This window comes from Mercurialis annua, linkage group LG8, assembly GCF_937616625.2.
Source record: "Mercurialis annua linkage group LG8, ddMerAnnu1.2, whole genome shotgun sequence".
In the NCBI taxonomy this organism is placed as follows: domain Eukaryota; kingdom Viridiplantae; phylum Streptophyta; class Magnoliopsida; order Malpighiales; family Euphorbiaceae; genus Mercurialis; species Mercurialis annua.
Window position 1 is genome coordinate 40,763,461 of NC_065577.1, and position 19,786 is coordinate 40,783,246.

Here is a 19,786-nt window from a genome sequence, read left to right on the forward strand (position 1 = left end):
ACGGTGTCAAAAAAAACCGGTTCGATTTAAAAATGGCTAAAAAAGAAACAGAACATATAAGGTTTGGCTAAATCTGGTGATTTTTAAAGGTTTGGCTATAATTGACACAAAACGTATAGGTTTGGCATTTTTTGGTGATTAAGCCATAAATTTATCTTATTTTTCTTATATAACACTGCACTATATATGTCAGCTCTAACTTATGAAGAAAATATGAAATCAAACTAAAACAAATATAAAATTTACGTGGTTCATTAAAAATTACTCCACGAGCGAAGAAATAAGTTATTATTCAATAATAGATCAAACTTATAAAAGAATGATAGAGATTTTTTTAAAACACAAACCAAACAATAAATTCTAATAATGCTTTGATCGTATTAATCTGCCGCACACTTTTAAATTTTATAAATTTGTCTAGTTATAAGAACAAATTTTTCCTGTAAAATAAGGCTACAGGAACTCCTACTACTTTTTAACATGGTTACCATTGCTAGGCTCCTAATGTGGCATCAGCTATACAAAATTTAAGGCAAAATTACAACTTTAATACCATAGTGTATTGCAAGCTACTTTTTAATTATTTGGACCATCATTTAATTATCTTTTTAAAAATGTATCATATTACTGCTTATGTGATAAATTTGAATTCTATATATTAAATTTGAATATAAAAATATCAATCTTTTTATTATGCTATAAATTGCATTTTAATTCTTATTTTTATATATTTAGTATATTATTTTTTGCTCATAAGGAAATTTATATATAAAAATGTATTAGCATTTCTTACTATGTTAGAAACGTTTTATGTATTAAAAAATTTAATTTTATTATTTTTTTAAGACTTTGCATTTTATTTTATTTTTTTCTAATTGATAAATTTATTTAGCTATGACAAGTGTTGATAAAATATAATGGAACAAAGGGTCAACACGCCCCCTAAACTTGTGATACGGGGTCATCTAACCCAATTTATACTTTTTAAGCAACTAACCCCAAAACTCTTCATTTTTGGATCAAATAACCCCATAATTTATATTTTTATTTCAAAAAAATAGATTTAGAATAATTATATCGCAAAAAATTAGAGAAATATTTAATTACATTTTTACATTCCTCACCTCCGATTTGTATTTTACGTGTTTTAAAAATACGAGAGTTTTGGGGTTAGTTGCTCAAAAAAATATAAATTGGGTTAGATGGCCCCTTGTCACAAGTTCAGGGGGCGCGTTGACCCTTTGTTCAAATATAATGTAATCTAAATCATCTTATTGATATATATATATATATATATATATATATATATATATATATATATATATATATATATATATATATATATATATATATATATATGTGTGTGTGTGTGTCAAATTGTTAATTTTATTTTATTTATGACAAGTGTTGATAGAAATATACCATTTAAAAAAGATAAAATAAAAAAGAAGTTTAATAATTTAGATAAAACCTATATAAAATATAAGGATTAAAATTGCACCTTTCTATTGAATTATGTATGTTCAAGTGTTCAACCTATCAATGGTTGACATGATAAGAGTAGTAGGAGTTCCTGCAATCTTAGTTTGCAGGAAAAATTTATTCTGTTTATAAAATTTAAAATAGGTTAAAGAAATAAGGACTATGAATCCTAGGATTGGGATTCCCTCAAGTTTAAATAAATCTGAGGGGGTCATGTTTACGATTTACACCATTCATTGTAAACTTAACGGTGTAGATTAATTTGATTAAAATTGTACCTTTTTGATCTGCACCGTTGATATTACAATGAACGGGGTAAATCGTGAATATGACCCACTCAAGTTCAAAATGAACTTGAGGGAATCCTAATCCTTAATCCTAATAAGCAGTAAGAATAAGAATAATTCAATTGAAATCAAATTTTGGAATTCAAAAGGTGAACTGGGAGTAAGAATCAAAAATAATTTAATTGAAATCAAATTTTAGAATTCAAAAGGTTTGTCTCCGAAATTCTTTCTTTTAATCTTCACAAGACTCTAACAACAAGATATGATTACGAATATATTTCATACTAGTATAAGCCAATTCTTGTGACCAGCTGTTTAAAAGAAATCTTGAGGCGGTGCCTTTCCTTATCCTCTCCAAAAATCTCCTAACTCTCTCCAAAACTTTCATCAAATCTTTCATTTTTTTCGGTGAAGAAGCTGTGGTTTTCGGTTTCGACCGGAAATCATAGTTTCTTCACCGATCTGTTAATATTTTATGAGTTTTTTTTGAATAAATATTTTTCTTTTGAAGTTTTATGTGTTTTTGAGTGTGTTTTTATGAAATTTGTGTTTGTTTATGTAGATCCTTGAATTCTTCAAGACCTTTTAGCGATTGTTCGAACTTTAATTTCAAGTTTCTTGAAGATTCAAGGCTGTTTTGGAGTTTGATTGAAGTATATTCTCAAATGAAACAAGTTATGGATTTCTCTACAGATGTAAATGGTGCACGAGATCTTCTCGGTTTGTTTTGCGCCGTCAAAATTTCATCCTGTAATCTTTATATTTCTGTTTCATTTTTTGTAGATCGAATGTTAGCTTTAATTTGTTGTTCTTGACTTTTTGACATTTGATTTGCTCTGATGTACTTTGATGGATACGCAGTTGACCCCAGTGCATATAGTCAAATAAGTATGATAAACAGCAGATACCAAACAGCTGTCATTAGTCAGTAGACGCAGATCCTAACTGATATGATCTTTGGAATCCGGAAATATTGGGATTGACCTAATTCCTATTTTCCAGCATGAGTCCGAATTAAACACAATCACAAGAAGATGACCTTGAGTCAATTACTGAGAAAGGATTCTATATAAATAGACCGAAGACCAAAGGTAAACCCTAATTCACTCTCTTTAAACTACGTCATTTGTCTTCGAACCTTACAAGGTATCTGACTTAGGCATCGGAGTGTGGTCGGACACAAACGTCCGACTCATTCTAACCTGTGTTCGTGATCTCAGGTTGACAAGAGAAGATCCTACCATTCGCAGAACCATCATTTGGCGCCGTCTGTGGGAAACGATTTGTTCTTTCCTAAAAATCAATCAATTTTGGTTCTACGAATTGAAACAAACTCATGGACAACCATGATGAACCACCACCACCTGGAGTCGGAGTCAGAGATAGAGAGATGGCCGGAGGCAGTAATCCAACTCTGCTAGCAAGAACAGACGAAATAGTCTTTCCCCTTCGCCCACCTCCGGCGGGAACTGCGGGAACGACGGGTCCTTTGAGGACAAACACGGGAATCCCAGTGGGAATCGGAGCCGCAAGTACGGGCATCACACCACCGGTTTCCATACCCGATTCAACAACAGGTTTGATGAGCAGATGAGCGCAACTACCCGGAACTAGTCAGGTATTTCCTCCTTGGAATTATTATACACCGCAGAACATGTATTATCCATCGCCCCTGTATAATCAAAACGCAGCAAGCTGGCCGCAGACGTATACCCCATGGGGTAGCCAGTATCACCAGGGATATCAAAGACCCACCGCACCAATTCCTTTTCCGTCCCTAGACGCAGAAGGAACCGTCACAGCGGTAACAGCTGGATACATTCCACCATATGTACCACCAGGAGCCCAGCTACCACCGCTCTACCATAAGGCGGTGCTGAAGAGCTTTAACGACTTCCAAGATAGACTGATTGGAATCGCGAAGGAGAAAACTGTAGAGGCAGATAAAGCACCAGCTCAGAGAAAGCAACAATCGGAACCAATCCCAAGAGGGCGAGACAAAGACGCACGGAAAGATAAAGAAACGCCCCCCCGGCGTGTTCTCACTGCTCCACTCCCAGGAGACGTGGGAAAGGAAAAAGGGAGGGACGACGCACAGCAAGGCGAGAAGGCAAGGGATGAAGAAGTCGCGAAGAAGCAGAGAGAATACGTAGACCTGGAGAAGGAAGAAGGAGGAGGTAGACGGAAGGAACGAGACGCAGAAAGCCACTCTGGATGAGAAGATTAAGCATGCGATGAGGAAGTACCAGAAGGATAGCTACGAAGACGATGAAGGAGGAGATGATTTTTCACCACTGAAAAGGGAGGTATTAGACGTGAGATTCTCTTCTCGTTTCAAACTACCTGCGTTCGAGCCCTTCGATGGGACCGGAGACCCAAAAAGCCATATCTCAAAATTCAAGACGATAATGTTACTTCAAGATGTTTCAGATCCGATGCTGTGCAGAGTATTCCCTGCCACCCTCAAGGGATCAGCGCAGAAATGGTACCTCGGACTGAAGTCCAATACCATCGGAACATTTGCAGAACTGGCAACGGAATTCAAAGGGCGTTTCCGCACAAACATCCCGCTGCAGAAGAACTCAAGTGACTTACGGAAGTGCCGACAGGGTGAAGGCGAGACGTTGAAGAACTTCGTGGAGAGATTCAATAAAGAAGCAGTCCAGATAGAGCACCTAAACCATGATACAGCCATAGAAGCCATGAAGATGGGAACTAGGTTCGAACGATTGAGAGACAAGATCTTAATGAAAAAGCCTTCCACTTTCCAAGAATTGATGGCAATAGCACATAAGTACGTAGAACTGGATGAAGCAAGAAGAACGCTAACAAAACAGTATGAGGAGGATAAAACAGAGAGATACCGCAGTAGAGGAGGAGACCACAGAGCGCAGAGATTTGGAAGAGGAAACAAGCCATTTGACTTCACACCTTTGAATAGAGCACCAGTGGAAATATTCAGCTGGATGAAGAACAATAGAGTCATGTACAATGCACCCAGAAAGCTACACCCAGACAAAGAGAGAGACAAGAGCAAGTATTGCAGATTCCATGAAGGATATGGCCACGACACAGATAGATGTTGGGACTTGAAGCGGGAGATAGAACAACTGATCCAGTCACGAGTATTGAAGAAGTTTGTACGTACAGAAGGAAGTGCAGAAAAAAGGAAACCGGAACATATGGAAAAAGAAGAGGCAAACAAAAGATTCAAAGAATCTATGGGCGTGATCAACATGATAGAAGGGGGGAACCCTATTCGAAGGCACAGAAGAAGAAGATACGTAAGGGCGTGTACTCGATAAGCACTAGAGCATCCGCAGAGGAGCTGCCGTTAGTCACCTTTGGACCAGAAGATGGGAGACATGTGCAGGAACCGCACAATGATGCGCTAGTAATCAAAGCATTGATTAACAATTTTAGAGTAATGAGGATCCTGGTGGACGAAGGAAGCGCAGTTAACCTCCTTACCTTGCAAGTCTTCAGGGGGATAAGGGGATCAGTAACGGATCTCAGACAGGTTTCCGTGCCATTGGTTGGCTTAGGAGGAAAGCCTATCAGACCGAAAGGGATGGTAGAGCTGGAGATAATTTTGGGAGAAGCAGAAGAAGGGCCACTGAAGACCATGACAGCAGTTTTCAATGTAATGGATATCCCTTTGGCATACAACGCCATTTTGGGAAGACCTTTCCTATACCAGTGTGGCGCAGTAACCAGCATCAGATAGCTGACACTTAAAATTCCGGACGAAGAAGGGATAGTAACCGTAAAAGGAAGCCAGTTAGCCGCACGAGAATGCAACTTGATCACTGAAGAAAAAGGCGAAAGTCTGAACATTGAAGCATTCCCTGAGGATCCAGAAGAAGAAGAAGGAGATAGGAACGCCCCAGTGGGCAACATGAGGGAATTCCAGATCACCCAGAAGAAAGCAGTGATGATCGGGACAGAAATACCAGAGGCTGTGGCTGTAGAAATCAAGAGTGTATTACAGAAGAATGGAGACACCTTTGCCGCAGAGGCCTCAGAAGTGGTAGGAATTGACCCAGCGATAGCATCCCATAAATTGACTGTTTACAAAGACGCCAAACTAGTAGTACAGAAGAAGAGACGGTTCGCAGAAGATCGTAGGAAGGTTATAGAGGAAGAAGTCAGGAAGTTGGAGGCAGCTAAGTTCATAAGGGAGGTGATGTACCCGGAATGGGTTGCTAACGTCGTCTTGGTGAAAAAAGCAAATGGAGGATATCGCATGTGCGTAGATTTCACGGATTTAAACAAAGCATGCCCAAAGGACAGCTATCCGCTGCCGAATATCGATCAGCTGGTAGATTCAACAGCTTGCTACCAGCTGTATAGTCTCGCAGACGCTAAACAGGGTTATCATCAGATACCAATGAACGAAGCAGATTAGGAGAAGACAACTTTCACTACCGACTTGGGAACGTATTGTTACAACGTCATGCCATTTGGGCTGAAGAACGCTGGAGCAACGTACCAACGACTGGTGAACTTCATGTTTAAGGATCAACTGGGAAGAAACATAGAGGTCTATGTGGACGACTTGATCATAAAAAGCAGCACACCCGAAGAGCACGCCAAGGACCTGGAAGAAACCTTTGCGGTACTGAACAAATTTAGCATGAAGTTAAATCCGGAGAAGTGTGCGTTCGGCATAAAAGCCGGGAAGTTCCTGGGGTACTTAGTGAGTCAGAGAGGCATAGAGGCAAACCCAGAAAAGATTCAAGCCATCCTAGACATGGTAGCACCGCGAAGCATCAGAGAAGTCCAAAAACTAAACGGAAGGGTGACAGCGTTGGGGCGATTTGTTTCTTCGTCTGCGAAGAGATGTCTCCCCTTTTTCAAGCAACTGCGCAACATGAAGAAGTTCGAATGGAATGAGGAATGTCAGAAAGCTTTCGAGGAATTGAAAGTCTTTTTGACCAGCCCACCGTTACTCAGTCGCCCAAAAGCAGGAGAAATTCTGTACCTGTACCTATCAGCAGGTAAAGAAACGATCGCGTCGGTACTAGTAAGAGAGGAAGAAGAAGAGCAGCTGCCTATTTACTACTCCAGCAGAACGTTGAAAGGCGCAGAGTTAAATTACCCGACAATTGACAAGTTGGCATTAATGGTGGTAGTAGCAACGAAGAAGTTACGGCCATATTTTCAAGGGCATACGATTATCATACGCACTAATCAACCTCTGAGGAAGGCATTGCAGAGACCAGAAACTTCGGGAAGGATGGTCAGCTGGTCCGTCCAGTTGGGAGAACATGATATACGATATGAGCCGAGGAAAACGTTGAAGGCGCAAGCACTCGCAGACTTTGTGGTAGAGATGACGGAGAAACCAGACACTGAAGAACCCAGAGAAGCAGTTACTTGGAACCTCTATGTAGATGGAGCATCTAACGACCTCGGAGCGGGAGCAGGTGTTGTCTTAGAGGGACCAATGGGAATAACAATCGAGTATGCAGTACATTTGACGTTCAAAGCAACCAATAACATGGCAGGTATGGTATCAATCTATCATTTAAATATACATACCATTTATTGCAATAAACTAATAGTACTGCAGAATACGAAGCTCTCATAACAAGACTGTCAATTGCGAAAGCAATGAAAACCGAAGTCCTACGAGTCCATAGCGATTCCCAGTTAGTCACGGGACAAATAGGAGGACATGTTCCAAGCAAATGAGGCCAAGATGGCGAAATATATGGAGAAAGCGAAAGAACTTCTGAATGACATAGAGAGATTTGGAGGAGAACGGGAAATTTGCCCCATACCCAGAGAAGAGAACGCAGCCGCGGACGCAATCGCCAAGGCAGCAGCCGCAAAGAACCAGCGTTTCATGGAGATGAAAATGACAGAGGAGCGTTCGACTTCTTCCGTAGATACGGAGGAGGAAGTGTTACCTATAGAAGAGGTAGACACTTGGATGCAGAAATTATTGGCATACCTAACAGAAGGCATTCTACAAGAGCAAACAGCTGAAGCCGCAAAAGTAGTTCGACAGTCAGCGTCATACTCAGTCCTAGAAGGAGTACTCTACAGGGCATCAGCTACGCACCCATGGTCTCGATGCCTGACCAAGACAGAGGGTCTATACGTTCTGCAGGAAATCCATGAGGGGATCTGCGGAGCCCATGAGGCATCAGCTGCCCTGGTTAGGAAAGCATCTTTACAAGGATTCTACTGGCTATCAATGAAGAAGGACGCAGAAGACCTAGTACTTAAATGTGATAAGTGTCAAAAGTTTGGCGCAGTAATACGAACACCCGCATCTGAGCAACACCTCATCGGTAGTCCATGGCCATTCATGACTTGGGGCGTAGATATACTGGGACCCTTCCCCCCCAGCGCGGGGACAAGTAAAGTTCATCGTGGTAGCCGTAGATCACTTCACCAAATGGGTGGAGGTAGAGCCAATGAAGACAATCACTACGGAGAAGATCCAAACTTGGCTATCAAGAGAAGTCATGGGAAGGTAGAACATGTTGTATTTTTTATCATATACTTGTATAAATTCGCATGTTGCTAATATAAATAGACAGGTTTGGCATACCACATTCCTTAGTCACCGACAACGGAAAGCAATTCGATTGCCGCAAGTTCAGAGCATATTGTGAAGGGTTGAACATAAAGCTGAAGTTCACCTCAGTAGCCCACCCGCAGACGAATGGACTTACAGAAGTAACCAACAGAACTATCCTCACAGGAATAAAGAAGAGACTCGATGATCTGAAGGGGAGATGGATTGATGAACTGTACAAAGTCATTTGGGCGTACCGCACCACGCCCAGAAAAGCCACCGGAGAAACCCCCTTCAGTCTGGTGTATGGCACAGAAGCTGTATTACCAGTAGAAATCGGCATGCCCTCACTAAGAGTGCAAGTTTTTGATGAAGAAAAGAATGAAGAGTCGATGCGATTATGTCTGGATCTTTTGGAAGAAAGAAGACACCAGACAGTTGTGAAAGCTGAAGCATACCGGAGGCAGATGGCTAGATACCACAACGCCAAGGTAAAAGGAAGAAGCTTCGTGGTAGGAGATTTGATACTCCGGAAGGCAGAAATTGGTAAAGGAGCAGCAGGAGTTGGCAAATTAGGAGCCAATTGGGATGGACCATTTCGAGTCGTAGAGGTAGTAGGAAAAGGGGCTTATAGAATCGCTCGCCTAGAAGGGCAGATTCTCCCCCGAACATGGAATATTAATGACATGAAGAAATATTTCCAGTAGATGTATTTGCTATCATTCTCAAATTTTAATAAAGCACGACATCTGTTATTTTCCCTTTAAATCTAAATTGCATCAATAATTACCGAAAATAACAGTTCTAAAAATAGTGGGCCAGTTCAAATAAAACGTAAGTACCCCAAACAAAAGAAAGAACTAAGAAGTTTTTGTCCAAAAGGCAATTACAAAAGAAAGCTAGCTTAAAAGAATAAGTATGTAAAAGAAGGGCTTCACAGCCTACACCACTTCCTCCGCAGAAGGCACAGTCTCTGTGACAGAAGCATCTTCCTCTCCAGCAGACAGCACTTTCTCAGGAACAGCATCCACGCCAAGGGTATCTTCAGGAATAATATCAGAAGGACGCTCAACCAAAATAGAAGAATCAGCTGTAGGAAGCTCTTCGGTAACCTCCTTTTCAACATCATCTGCGCTCTTAGGGGCCACAGTCTCAGAAAGCGGAGGCTTGTCAAACGCCAATCCTTCATCAGAAGTTGATGTAGCCCCAGACGCTGAACGCGGCGTTAGAGGTGCAGAAGCAACCCTTTTCTCCGTAGAAGCATCTACAGGCAACTTCTTCTTAGCAGCTGTCTTCGCCATGACGCGCTGACCCAAGGCACGGAGGTCAATAGCTAAGAACTTCCCAATGTCGTAGTCAGGATAGTCTTGACGAACCACCCCGACGGCAGTAGCACAGAAGTCGGTTAAACAGCCGGAAATGTAGGCATTCACATCTTTTCTATTCTCTTTTTGCTCAGACAGCAACCTATCGCGAACCCGTTGCACCTCCAAAAGAGAAGCGTCACGATCAGCAACTTTTCGCTCCACGATCTTGCCTTTGTCAACAGCCGCCTGGAGAGAGTTTTTCAGCTTCTGCGTTTCCGCCTGCGCAGATTGTCGCAGAGACGCAAGCTCTTGTTCATACTTTTCCATCAGGTGATCCTTCTGCTGACGCAGAAAGGAGACACCTTGAACCACCTAAATAAATAATAGATAAGTCACGATAGCAGAACAAACAAAGTAAAAAGAAGAGTAAGAAATTAACGAAAGAAATACTTACATGTAGCAAGGAAGCATCAAACTTATCAAAAATGTCATCAACGGGTACCTGCCTCCACGTATCCATATCTCCATTCAACTGAAGAAACTGGGAGTACAGACCAGACACATCCACGTTATGGATGGACGCAGATCCAAAGTGCTCTTCAATCCAGGCACGAGGATCAGGACACAAATCCAGGTCAAGCTTCCGGCGTTTCGCAGACGCCTGTTTCAACCGGGTAGAGGGCTCAGGCACCTTTCTGGAGGAAGAATCCCCTTTCTTCATAGGAGGTTTGTTCAGCGCAGACTGCGACGCAGGCATTGTTTGAGAGCCCCTAGACACAGTAGGAGTAGAAGAAGCAAGAGCAGACGCAGAAGGTGTTACACCAGGCAATTCCTCCACAACAATCTTGATGTCATCTAGATACCGTCATCAATCTTAGAGGTAAACTCAATTATATCCCTACGGTAATCTACAGTGGTCCCAGAAGAAGGAGTGGCAACACTAGAACGGGTGCGAGTCATGATGCGAAGAAAATAAAAATAAAAAGGAGAAAGAAAATACCTGGTAAAAATGGAGGGGACGATCGCCAAGAAAGAAAGAAGAAAGTAGAAATTTGCAAGAAAGAAGGAAGAAAACAGAAACTTGCTAGAATGAAAGAAGTAATGGGAGAAAGAAGAAAGAGAAGCAGTTATAAAGGAAGGTAAGAAAGAACACGTGGAGAAGGGAGAGAGCGTAAGAAACGGAACGGACGGGTATTATTTGATTTTGATTTTCAAAATTTTAAAATTTCAAAAAGTGGGCCACGCGGCATGAAGATAGGATAATTACTTCATAACTAAGGTTACCCTGCATTTAAGTTATCCGGGTAGTGTTTCAAACAACCATAAATAGTTGCGCTACGGAATAGAGAGGGGAGGGGCTAATGATGGATACACAGTTGACCCCAGTACATATAGTCAAATAAGTATGGTAGACAGCAGATACCAAACAGCTGTCATTAGTCAGTAGACGCAGATCCTAACTGATATGATCTTTGGAATCCGGAAAGATTGGTATTGACCTAATCCCTATTTTCCAGCATGAGTCCGAATTAAACACAATCACAAGAAGATGACCTTGAGTCAATTACTGAGAAAGGATTCTATATAAATAGACCGAAGACCAAAGGTAAACCCTAATTCATTCTCTTTAAACTACGTCATTTGTCTTCGAACCTTACAAGGTATCTGACTTAGGCATCGGAGTGTGGTCGGACACAAACGTCCGACTCATTCTAACCTGTGTTCGTGATCTCAGGTTGACAAGAGAAGATCCTACCATTCGCAGACCCATCATACTTCAATTTTATCTAAATATAATCTATCTTTGTTAAAAAAAAACAACAAGATATGGAAATACTAGGAATTAAATTTCTCTCTCTGAACTCTCCTTTTTTTCAGAAACCCTAACCGCAATTAAAGGGAGGTGATTTTGGCCTTTTTTGGTTCAAAATCACCTCCCACCCTCTCATTTTCTCTTGAAATTTCGTATTTAATTTATTTTGCGTCAATAATCACAGATCTGAGATCTGTTGGTATGTTTTTTTCTTCCTTTATGAATGTTTTATCTTCCTTAGTGGAGTTTTGGCTCTTACCCTTTATGGGTTTTGCTATTTCCTTGATGGAATTATTTACGGAGCGTAGATCTGAAGTGCTATCAGCAGAAATCTTATTTCTAATACTCTCTCAATCGGACTCATTCAAAGACCAGAGAGTCGATTTGCGGTTTAAAATAACCTTCGAGTGGAGCAGACGGATCGCCGAGTTGCATATTCAAAGAGCTCCGTCAACGCGATTGAAGAAATTAGATATAATTTTCTGTTATTTTACTGATATTCTGTTATTGTACCTCTTGAATGTATTGATTTATTCAATATTTGATCAAGTTGTATTTTTATTTTTTTATTAATGAAATTTTCATTATTCTCAAAAAAAAAAAGATATGAAAATATTACTTATTCAGTTACTTAACTGATTGAAACCAAGCTTTGGAATATCATATCTGCATCTCTGATCTAAATATATTTAAGAGTAAAATATAGTAAATTATATAGTAATTCTTGCCCCAAGAAAAATTTTAGATTCTAACTCTATTTTAAAATGGTGAGAAGTTTCACTATTCAATATCTATTTACCTAAGCGACAGATCATTAATTTTGGGGGTTGTACATTTTTAAACGTTATAATACATTTTTGGATATTATCGAGACGATTTAAACGTTTGGACACAATGAGAAGTTTCACTAAATGTTTGACCTTTTTAGGCCTATTGGATATTAAACAAAATATTATCTAAACAATACTTAAACAACAACACTAATAATATAGATTCTGGTTTTATCTACTATACAAAAAGTAAATTTGATATAAAAAGAATTATATAGACGATATTCTTTTCGAATAAAAAATATAATTAGTGACTGGAGATGAAAATATGGAAGCTATTTTAGCGTAAAGCTATTGTGATAGGATTTTACCAACAATTTTATAAGTAATATCAATCAAATTAGTTATTGTTCGGTAGCTATCACTCAATTGTTTATTATTTTGAATTTGGTCGCATTCATCAATTTTGCTGCGCACAACTCTAGTGTACTTTATAGTTTCAGCGACGTTTCGTTCAAGTGTTCTGTTGCTTGCTAATACGGATGTTGTAAATGCATCATCATATCTAGATTGGCAGAACTCAACTACTTTTAGTGCTAGAGGATTACTTTCAACAATCGGAAGGAGGTATAGATAAATTGTAGCTCTTGCATCCACCACTTTAGTCGCCGTAATTGAAGTTGATGTTTGCAATAATCCATAAAGATCCTTTCCGTCGGAGTTACGGCCATAAATCTGTTTGCAATAGTTTGGATCTTTAGTTTTATCGCAGATTCCGTTTATTAATTTTCTATCAGCTTGTATTGGAATGAGAAACAACGCCGAGAGAATGGTGATAAAAAAAATTTGCGAGAGAAGATGATCCATTTTTTGATTATTTTTTTCAAATTTATTTATTTTTATTCAAAAATGATCGATCAAAATTTTTGATGCGAAATTGACCTATTTATACATTGAAGCCTCTGCACTAAATAACAAAATTAATATGTAAATCAAATTTACTAGTTTGTTGCTATAAATAGTATTGACAGCCATACATAAAGATAAGAGTGGTTCATTTAGCTTAATAATATTCAATGGATTGATCGAAACAACTGAGTTAACAAAATGAACCAAAACTAAACAAACAAAAATTTCAAAAGTATAAAACTGAACCATTTGAATTATTCGCTTAATTTTATAAAACTGGTAAAAATATTAAAAATAGCAAAAATTGATACTAATATTATGTCAATTTGGTGAACGGTTTTTTTAAACTAATAATATTGTAACCAGACAAAATTTTGGATAAACTGAATCAAAGATTGAATTTGAAACAGAATATTCAAGATGATTTCAAATTCTTATATGACATTGAAGTTAAAATAAATTTATTTATCTATCTATCTATATAATTATAGTTTATTTTTAGGGTTAATTCCTAAAAAAATCACGAACTTTAAACGAAGTTTCATTTTAATCATGATCTTTAAAATTTGTCATTTAAAGGCACGAACTTTTATTTTATTTCAAATCTATCACCAACATAAAATTTGGTGTATTTTATCCGACTAAAAATTCCTAATCCTAGATACTCTAACTAAAAGATAATAAGATTTGACGTTGATTAATAACTTGGGTATTTCATTAATGGTTTACTGAAGAATTTAGTCAATAAAAATACACTGAAATGATGAATTTGAAACAATATGAAAGTTCGTGCCTTTAAATGGCAACTTTTAAAGGTCATGATTAAAATGAAAATTCGTGTAAAGTTCGTGATCTATTAAGTCCAGGTTATCGATCTCACAAGGAAAGCAACGTCCTAACCATTAGATTTAATTAAATTTGATTTGTCTAACAAGCCAAAACTAGTTTTGGTAACTAAAAGTAAATGGAAAATAAGATTATCAAATAACAAAAATTAAAAGTATAAATTAACTAAGTAAATACGAGTTGTATGAGTATTTGAATATTGAATGAAATTTTATTCTATTATTATTATTGAAGTTATTTTTCGAAAGTGACAAATTCAGATATTTATTCTTCAATAATGTTTATTTCTTCATCTTGTTTATTTGTTTATGTTTTCGTTACCTCTAGTTTAGGGTGGTTATGAATTGACATTTGAATGATTGATTAAGTGTTGGTTGTTTAGTGATTAGTAATGTGTTTTGTTTATTGAGGTTAATGTTAGGGTTCACTTGATCATTTAACCTTTGATTTGTGTTGAGCTAATTAATTGAGAGATCGTTAACTTAATAGACTTAGATAATCAAATGCTTAAAGTTGTGAGAGCGAGTTAAATTTTACGTAATCTATGAGTTTACTTTATTTATTTATTTTGATTGTTTAATCCATGTTTAATTTTGTGAGAGCGAGTAAGGTACTGGTTAAGTAATTAAATTGTGATTTAATTTATCGATTTTTGAGGTTTAAAAGAGCGAGATTTGATGGTTTAGAATAGCTCGATTCTCGGTGTTTCGCTTACGATATTATTTGTGTCTTGATTTAACAACCCTTGAATCTTTAAATCTATTTATTTTAATCCTATATCTTTTCTTTGTTCTTTTTTATTGCTAGTTGCTTAAGTCTTAACAAATTGCTTGCTTACTTAGTGGTATATATGTTGGTCTGGTTTACTTAGCTGTTCAATTCTAGTTTATAACAATTTAAATCTCTTTTGATAATCGAATCAAATATATAAATGAAACCTGTATTAAGCCAATTTATCCTCGTGAGATCTATATCCGTTCTTACAGATTATACTATTTGCACGACACCGTAATAGTTCTTTATTTATATTTTTATATTAAATTATTTATAATAAAACTATTATTTAATTAATTATTATTAGCACAAATGCACAGAAATATAAGTATTTGTTTTTACAAGAGCTCACTACAGTCAAATTTAAAAGGAACAAACAATTCATGGAAGAGAAAAATAATCCGATTCGAACGCAAATATTAAAAATGTTTTGATTTTGGACATTGTTTTTTTAATAAATTCTTTTTATCAAGATTTTGATTTGATTCGCGCAAATGCGCGGGATTACGACTAGTACTTATATAATAGAAAGGACCACGTAATCTCCTCATTAATTCCCATTTTTTTAAACCACTTATTTTATTTTAATTAAATGATTATCATAACTTTTAATTTAAACCATTATCAAATTTTAAAAATTCAATTTTAATTTACATCAAATTCTAATTGATAGAACCTGGAACAAAAAGATAATAGCCAATTACTCATTAGTTAAACTTTCTAATTGACGCCAACTTCTTAAATTCAAAACGAAAACAAAACCTTTAACATTTGTTTTATTTCAATTATGCAATATATAACCCTTTTCAACTGTGTACACTATTGTTTTTGATCTTTTATACTTTTTTTTTAATTCATGTAAGTTTGGAACTGAGTTTGAAGTTGGAATCTTAATATATGTTGAGTTCATTTAGTGTGTTGCATGACTATTTGATAATTTCATAATTAGTATATGTTTTCTTTATATAATAATAATTTTTTTTAATGGAGATAAAAAAGTATAACTTAATCAAAAATTAAGTAAGTTAATACATTCAAGCAATATAATAACAGAACATCAAAACAACAAAATATTATATCTACATAAAGTTATCATAAACCACAAAATCGACACTTCGATCTTTAATTAGTCCGCTTGAGAGAAAACTAAAACTAAAATTTCTACTGAAACCACTTCAGATTTGTTTTATATAAATAGTTTCATGAAACTAAAGCTCTATTAAAAAAAATAAAACATTTATAAAGGAAGACAAACAAGTTCATAAAAAAAAGAAGAGAAAATCAACAAATTTCAAATCCGTAGTTGTTTCTGCAAAAACAAACTAACTAAATACTAAAACTAGAGAGAAAATTAGAGGGTAGCCACTCTAATTTCAAGATTTTAGTACCTGTTTATAGAATTTTGATTCGCTATTTAATGTATATTGTGTTGATTGTAGAATTTTGATTCGTTATTTGATATAAAGTTGCAATTTACAAATTACGTTATATTAATAAATGTTAAAAACACTATTACCAGATAGTAAAAATTTTCTTTTATTATCGGGCTACTTTCGGTACATGATAAAACAACATGCAATATATCTTAAAAGTTAATTCATAATGATACAACAAAACTGAAAACTTTACCAATACAGATCATATACAACAAAATACATGTAAATCAATGCTATGAACATATACTAATTAATTACTGAAATTTTGTCAGTGCTATAAACATATGCAACAAAAATAATTAATTATTAAAATTTTGTTATTATTTATATGATTTATTTAAAAAATATTTATTATTTTAGTTTAATTAATTAGATCTCGCACAAATGCGCGGGTTCACGACTAGTCTAAATATATTTAAGAGTAAAATATAATAAATTATATAGTAATTCTTGCCCCAACAAAATTTTATATTTTAACTCTATTTAAAGGTGGTGAATTATTTTGAAGTTTCACTATTCAATATCTATTTACCTAAGCGACATATCATCAATTTTGGGGGTTGTACATTTTTAAAGGTTTTGATACATTTTTGGACATTATTGAGACGATTTAAATGCGACACAATGAGAACTCTCGCTAAATGTTTGACCTTTTTAAGTTATTAGGCCTATTGGATATTAAACAAACAACAATATTTTAGTATTATCTAAACAATACTTAAAACAAAAACACTAATAATATAAATTCTGGTTTTATCAACTATACAAAAATTAAATTTTGACATGAAAAGAAATATATAGACGATATTGTTTTTGAATAAAAAAATAATTAGTGACCAGAGATGAAAATATGGAAGCTATTTTAGCGTAAAGCTATGTTGATAGGATTTTATCAAGAATTTTATAAGTAATATCAATCAAATAGTTATTGTTCGATAACTATTACTCAATTGTTTGTTATTTTGAACTTGGTCGCATTCATCAATTTTGCTGCACAAAACTCTAGTGTACGTCATAATTTCAGCGACGTTCCTTTCAAGTGTTCTGTTGCTTTCTAATACGGATGCTATAAATGCATCATCATATCTAGATTGGCAGAACTCAACTACTTTTAGTGCTAGAGAATTACTTTCAACAATCGGAAGGAGGTATATATAAATTGTAACTCTTGCATCTACAACTTTAGTCGCCGTGATTGAAATTGATGTTTGTAATAATCCATAAAAATCTTTTCCGTAGGAGTTACGTTCTTCGGTATAAATATGTTTGCAATAGTTTGGATCTTTAGTTTTATCGCAGATTCCGTTTATTAATTTTCTATCAGCTTGTATTGGAATAAGAAACAACGCCGTGAGAATGGTGATAAAAAAAATTTCCCGGAGAAGATGATCCATTTCTTGATTATTTTTTTCAAATTTATTTTATTTTGGCTTAATGCCTTCAAAAACTCCGACCTTTCGTCCCCTTTTCAATCCTACCCTAACGTTGAAAATTTGTCAATTTTACCCTAATTTGCATTTTTCCATTTCAATTGTACCCTAAAGTATAAAGTTGCCCTTTTTTTTATTTAACAAAAGTTCAAAAAGTTCTTTAAAAATGATCAATTTAATATATAAAATTAATATAATGTAAAAAGGGTCAATTTAGAGAATTTTTTTGAACTTTTGTCAAATAAAAAAATGTTAATTTTATGCTTCAGAGTACAATTCAAATGAAAAATATACAAATTAAGGTAAAATTGACTGATTTACAACGTCAGGATAGGATTGAAAAGGGGGTGAAAGGTCGGGTTTTTTTTTAAGACATTAGGCCTTTTTTTTTAAAAATGATTGATTAAAATTTCCGATGTGAATTTGACCTATTTATACATTGAAGCCTTTGCACTAGATAATACCTGAGTTAACGAAATGAACCAAAATTAAACAAACTAAAATTTCAAAAGTATAAAACTGAACCATTCAAATTATTTGCTCAATTTTATAAAACTGGTAAAAATATTTAAAATAGCTAAAATTTATACTAATACTATGTTAATTTGGTTAACGATTTTTTAAAATTAATAATATTTGGACCAAATTTTGAATAACTGAAACAAAGATTGAACTTGAAATAGAATATTCAAGATGATTTCAAATTCTTATATGATATTAATGGTAAAATAATTTATCTATCTATATAATTATAGTTGGTGGATTTCCACAAGTATAAGGTTTGCAAGTAATGAAAACTATTAAATCTGTATTATCAATCTCACGAGCAAAGCAACGTCCTAAGCATTAGATTTAATAAAACTCAATTTGTCTAGCAAACCAAAATTGGTTTTGGTAACTAAAAGTAAATGGCAATTTTTTTTTATCAAATAACAAGAACTAAAACTGTAAGTTAACTAAGTAAATACGAGTTGTATAACTATTTGAATATTGAATGAAGTTTTATTCTATTATTGAAGTTATTATTCGAAAGTGACAAATCCGGATATTTATTCTTCAATCATGTTTATTTGTTTATGTTTTTATTAATATAAACAGTTAAACCTCTAGTTTAGGGTTGTTGTGATTTGACATTTGAATGATTAATTAAGTGTTAATTGTTTAGTGATTAGTATCGTGTTTTGATTATTGAGGTTAATACTAATCGTGTTTTGATTAGTATCGTGTTTTGATTTGTGTTTAGCTAATAAATTGAGAGATCGTTAACTAAATAGACTTAAATAATGAAATGCTTAAAGTCATGAGAGGAAATTAGATTTTAGGTAATCTATGAGTTTGCTTTATAATTTCTTTTTAATTGATTAATCGGTGTCTAATTTCGTGAGAGCGAGTTAGGTATTGATTAAGTAATTAGATTGTGATTTTATCGATTTTTGAGGTTTGAAAAAGCAGGGTTTGGTGGTTTAGAATAGCTTGACTCTCAGTGAAATCACTAGAAAAACCTTCGCTTATAATATTATTCGTGTTTTGATTTAATGATCCTTAAACCTTTAAATCTATTTATTTTAATCCTATATTTTTTTTTTGTTCTTTTTGATTACTAGTTGTTTAAGTCTTAATTAATTGTTTGCTTACTGGTTAAATGTTGGTTTGTTTTACTTAATTGTCCAATTCTAGTTTATTACTATTCAAATCTCTTTTGCTAAACGAATCAAAGATGTAAACGAAATCGGTGTATTAAGTTAATTTGTCTTAATGGAATCGATATCTGTTCTTATGAATTATATTACTTGTGCGCTATCGTACTTGCGGTGTTTGAAAACAATACAAAATTTCATAAACATGTATTTTCCAGTTGTTCTTAATATATAATTCTAAACTTCATTTGATATCAAAAATATGAAAACAAAAGAGTCATCATCCAATTTCACTAAATTTGACATGTTCAATAACCAACCACCGTTACCAAAAAGTTCAAAAATAATAAAAACATAACCAAAATATATCATCCTATACTAGAAAAACAACATGAAATTCTAAACTAAGCATAACTTGTTCATTTTGTTTAAAATTTTAAAATATATCATCCTATATTTAAAATTTTCATTTTGTTTTATAGAAATAAAATAATCCTACATATAGTCAAAGAATAATTTAAATAAATTGTTCTATATATATGTTGTATCATGTCATTTTAAGT

The 19,786-nt window shown here is 34.9% G+C and overlaps 1 protein-coding gene across 1 annotated transcript; it reads left to right on the forward strand.

Moving 5' to 3' along the window:
- The first annotated feature begins 4,003 nt into the window (after positions 1–4,003).
- LOC126662094 (uncharacterized) lies at positions 4,004–5,074 on the forward strand. Its single transcript, XM_050355981.1, has one exon. The coding sequence runs from the start codon at positions 4,004–4,006 to the stop codon at positions 5,072–5,074; it is 1,071 nt and encodes a 356-aa protein (XP_050211938.1).
- Positions 5,075–19,786: the final 14,712 nt, after the last annotated feature.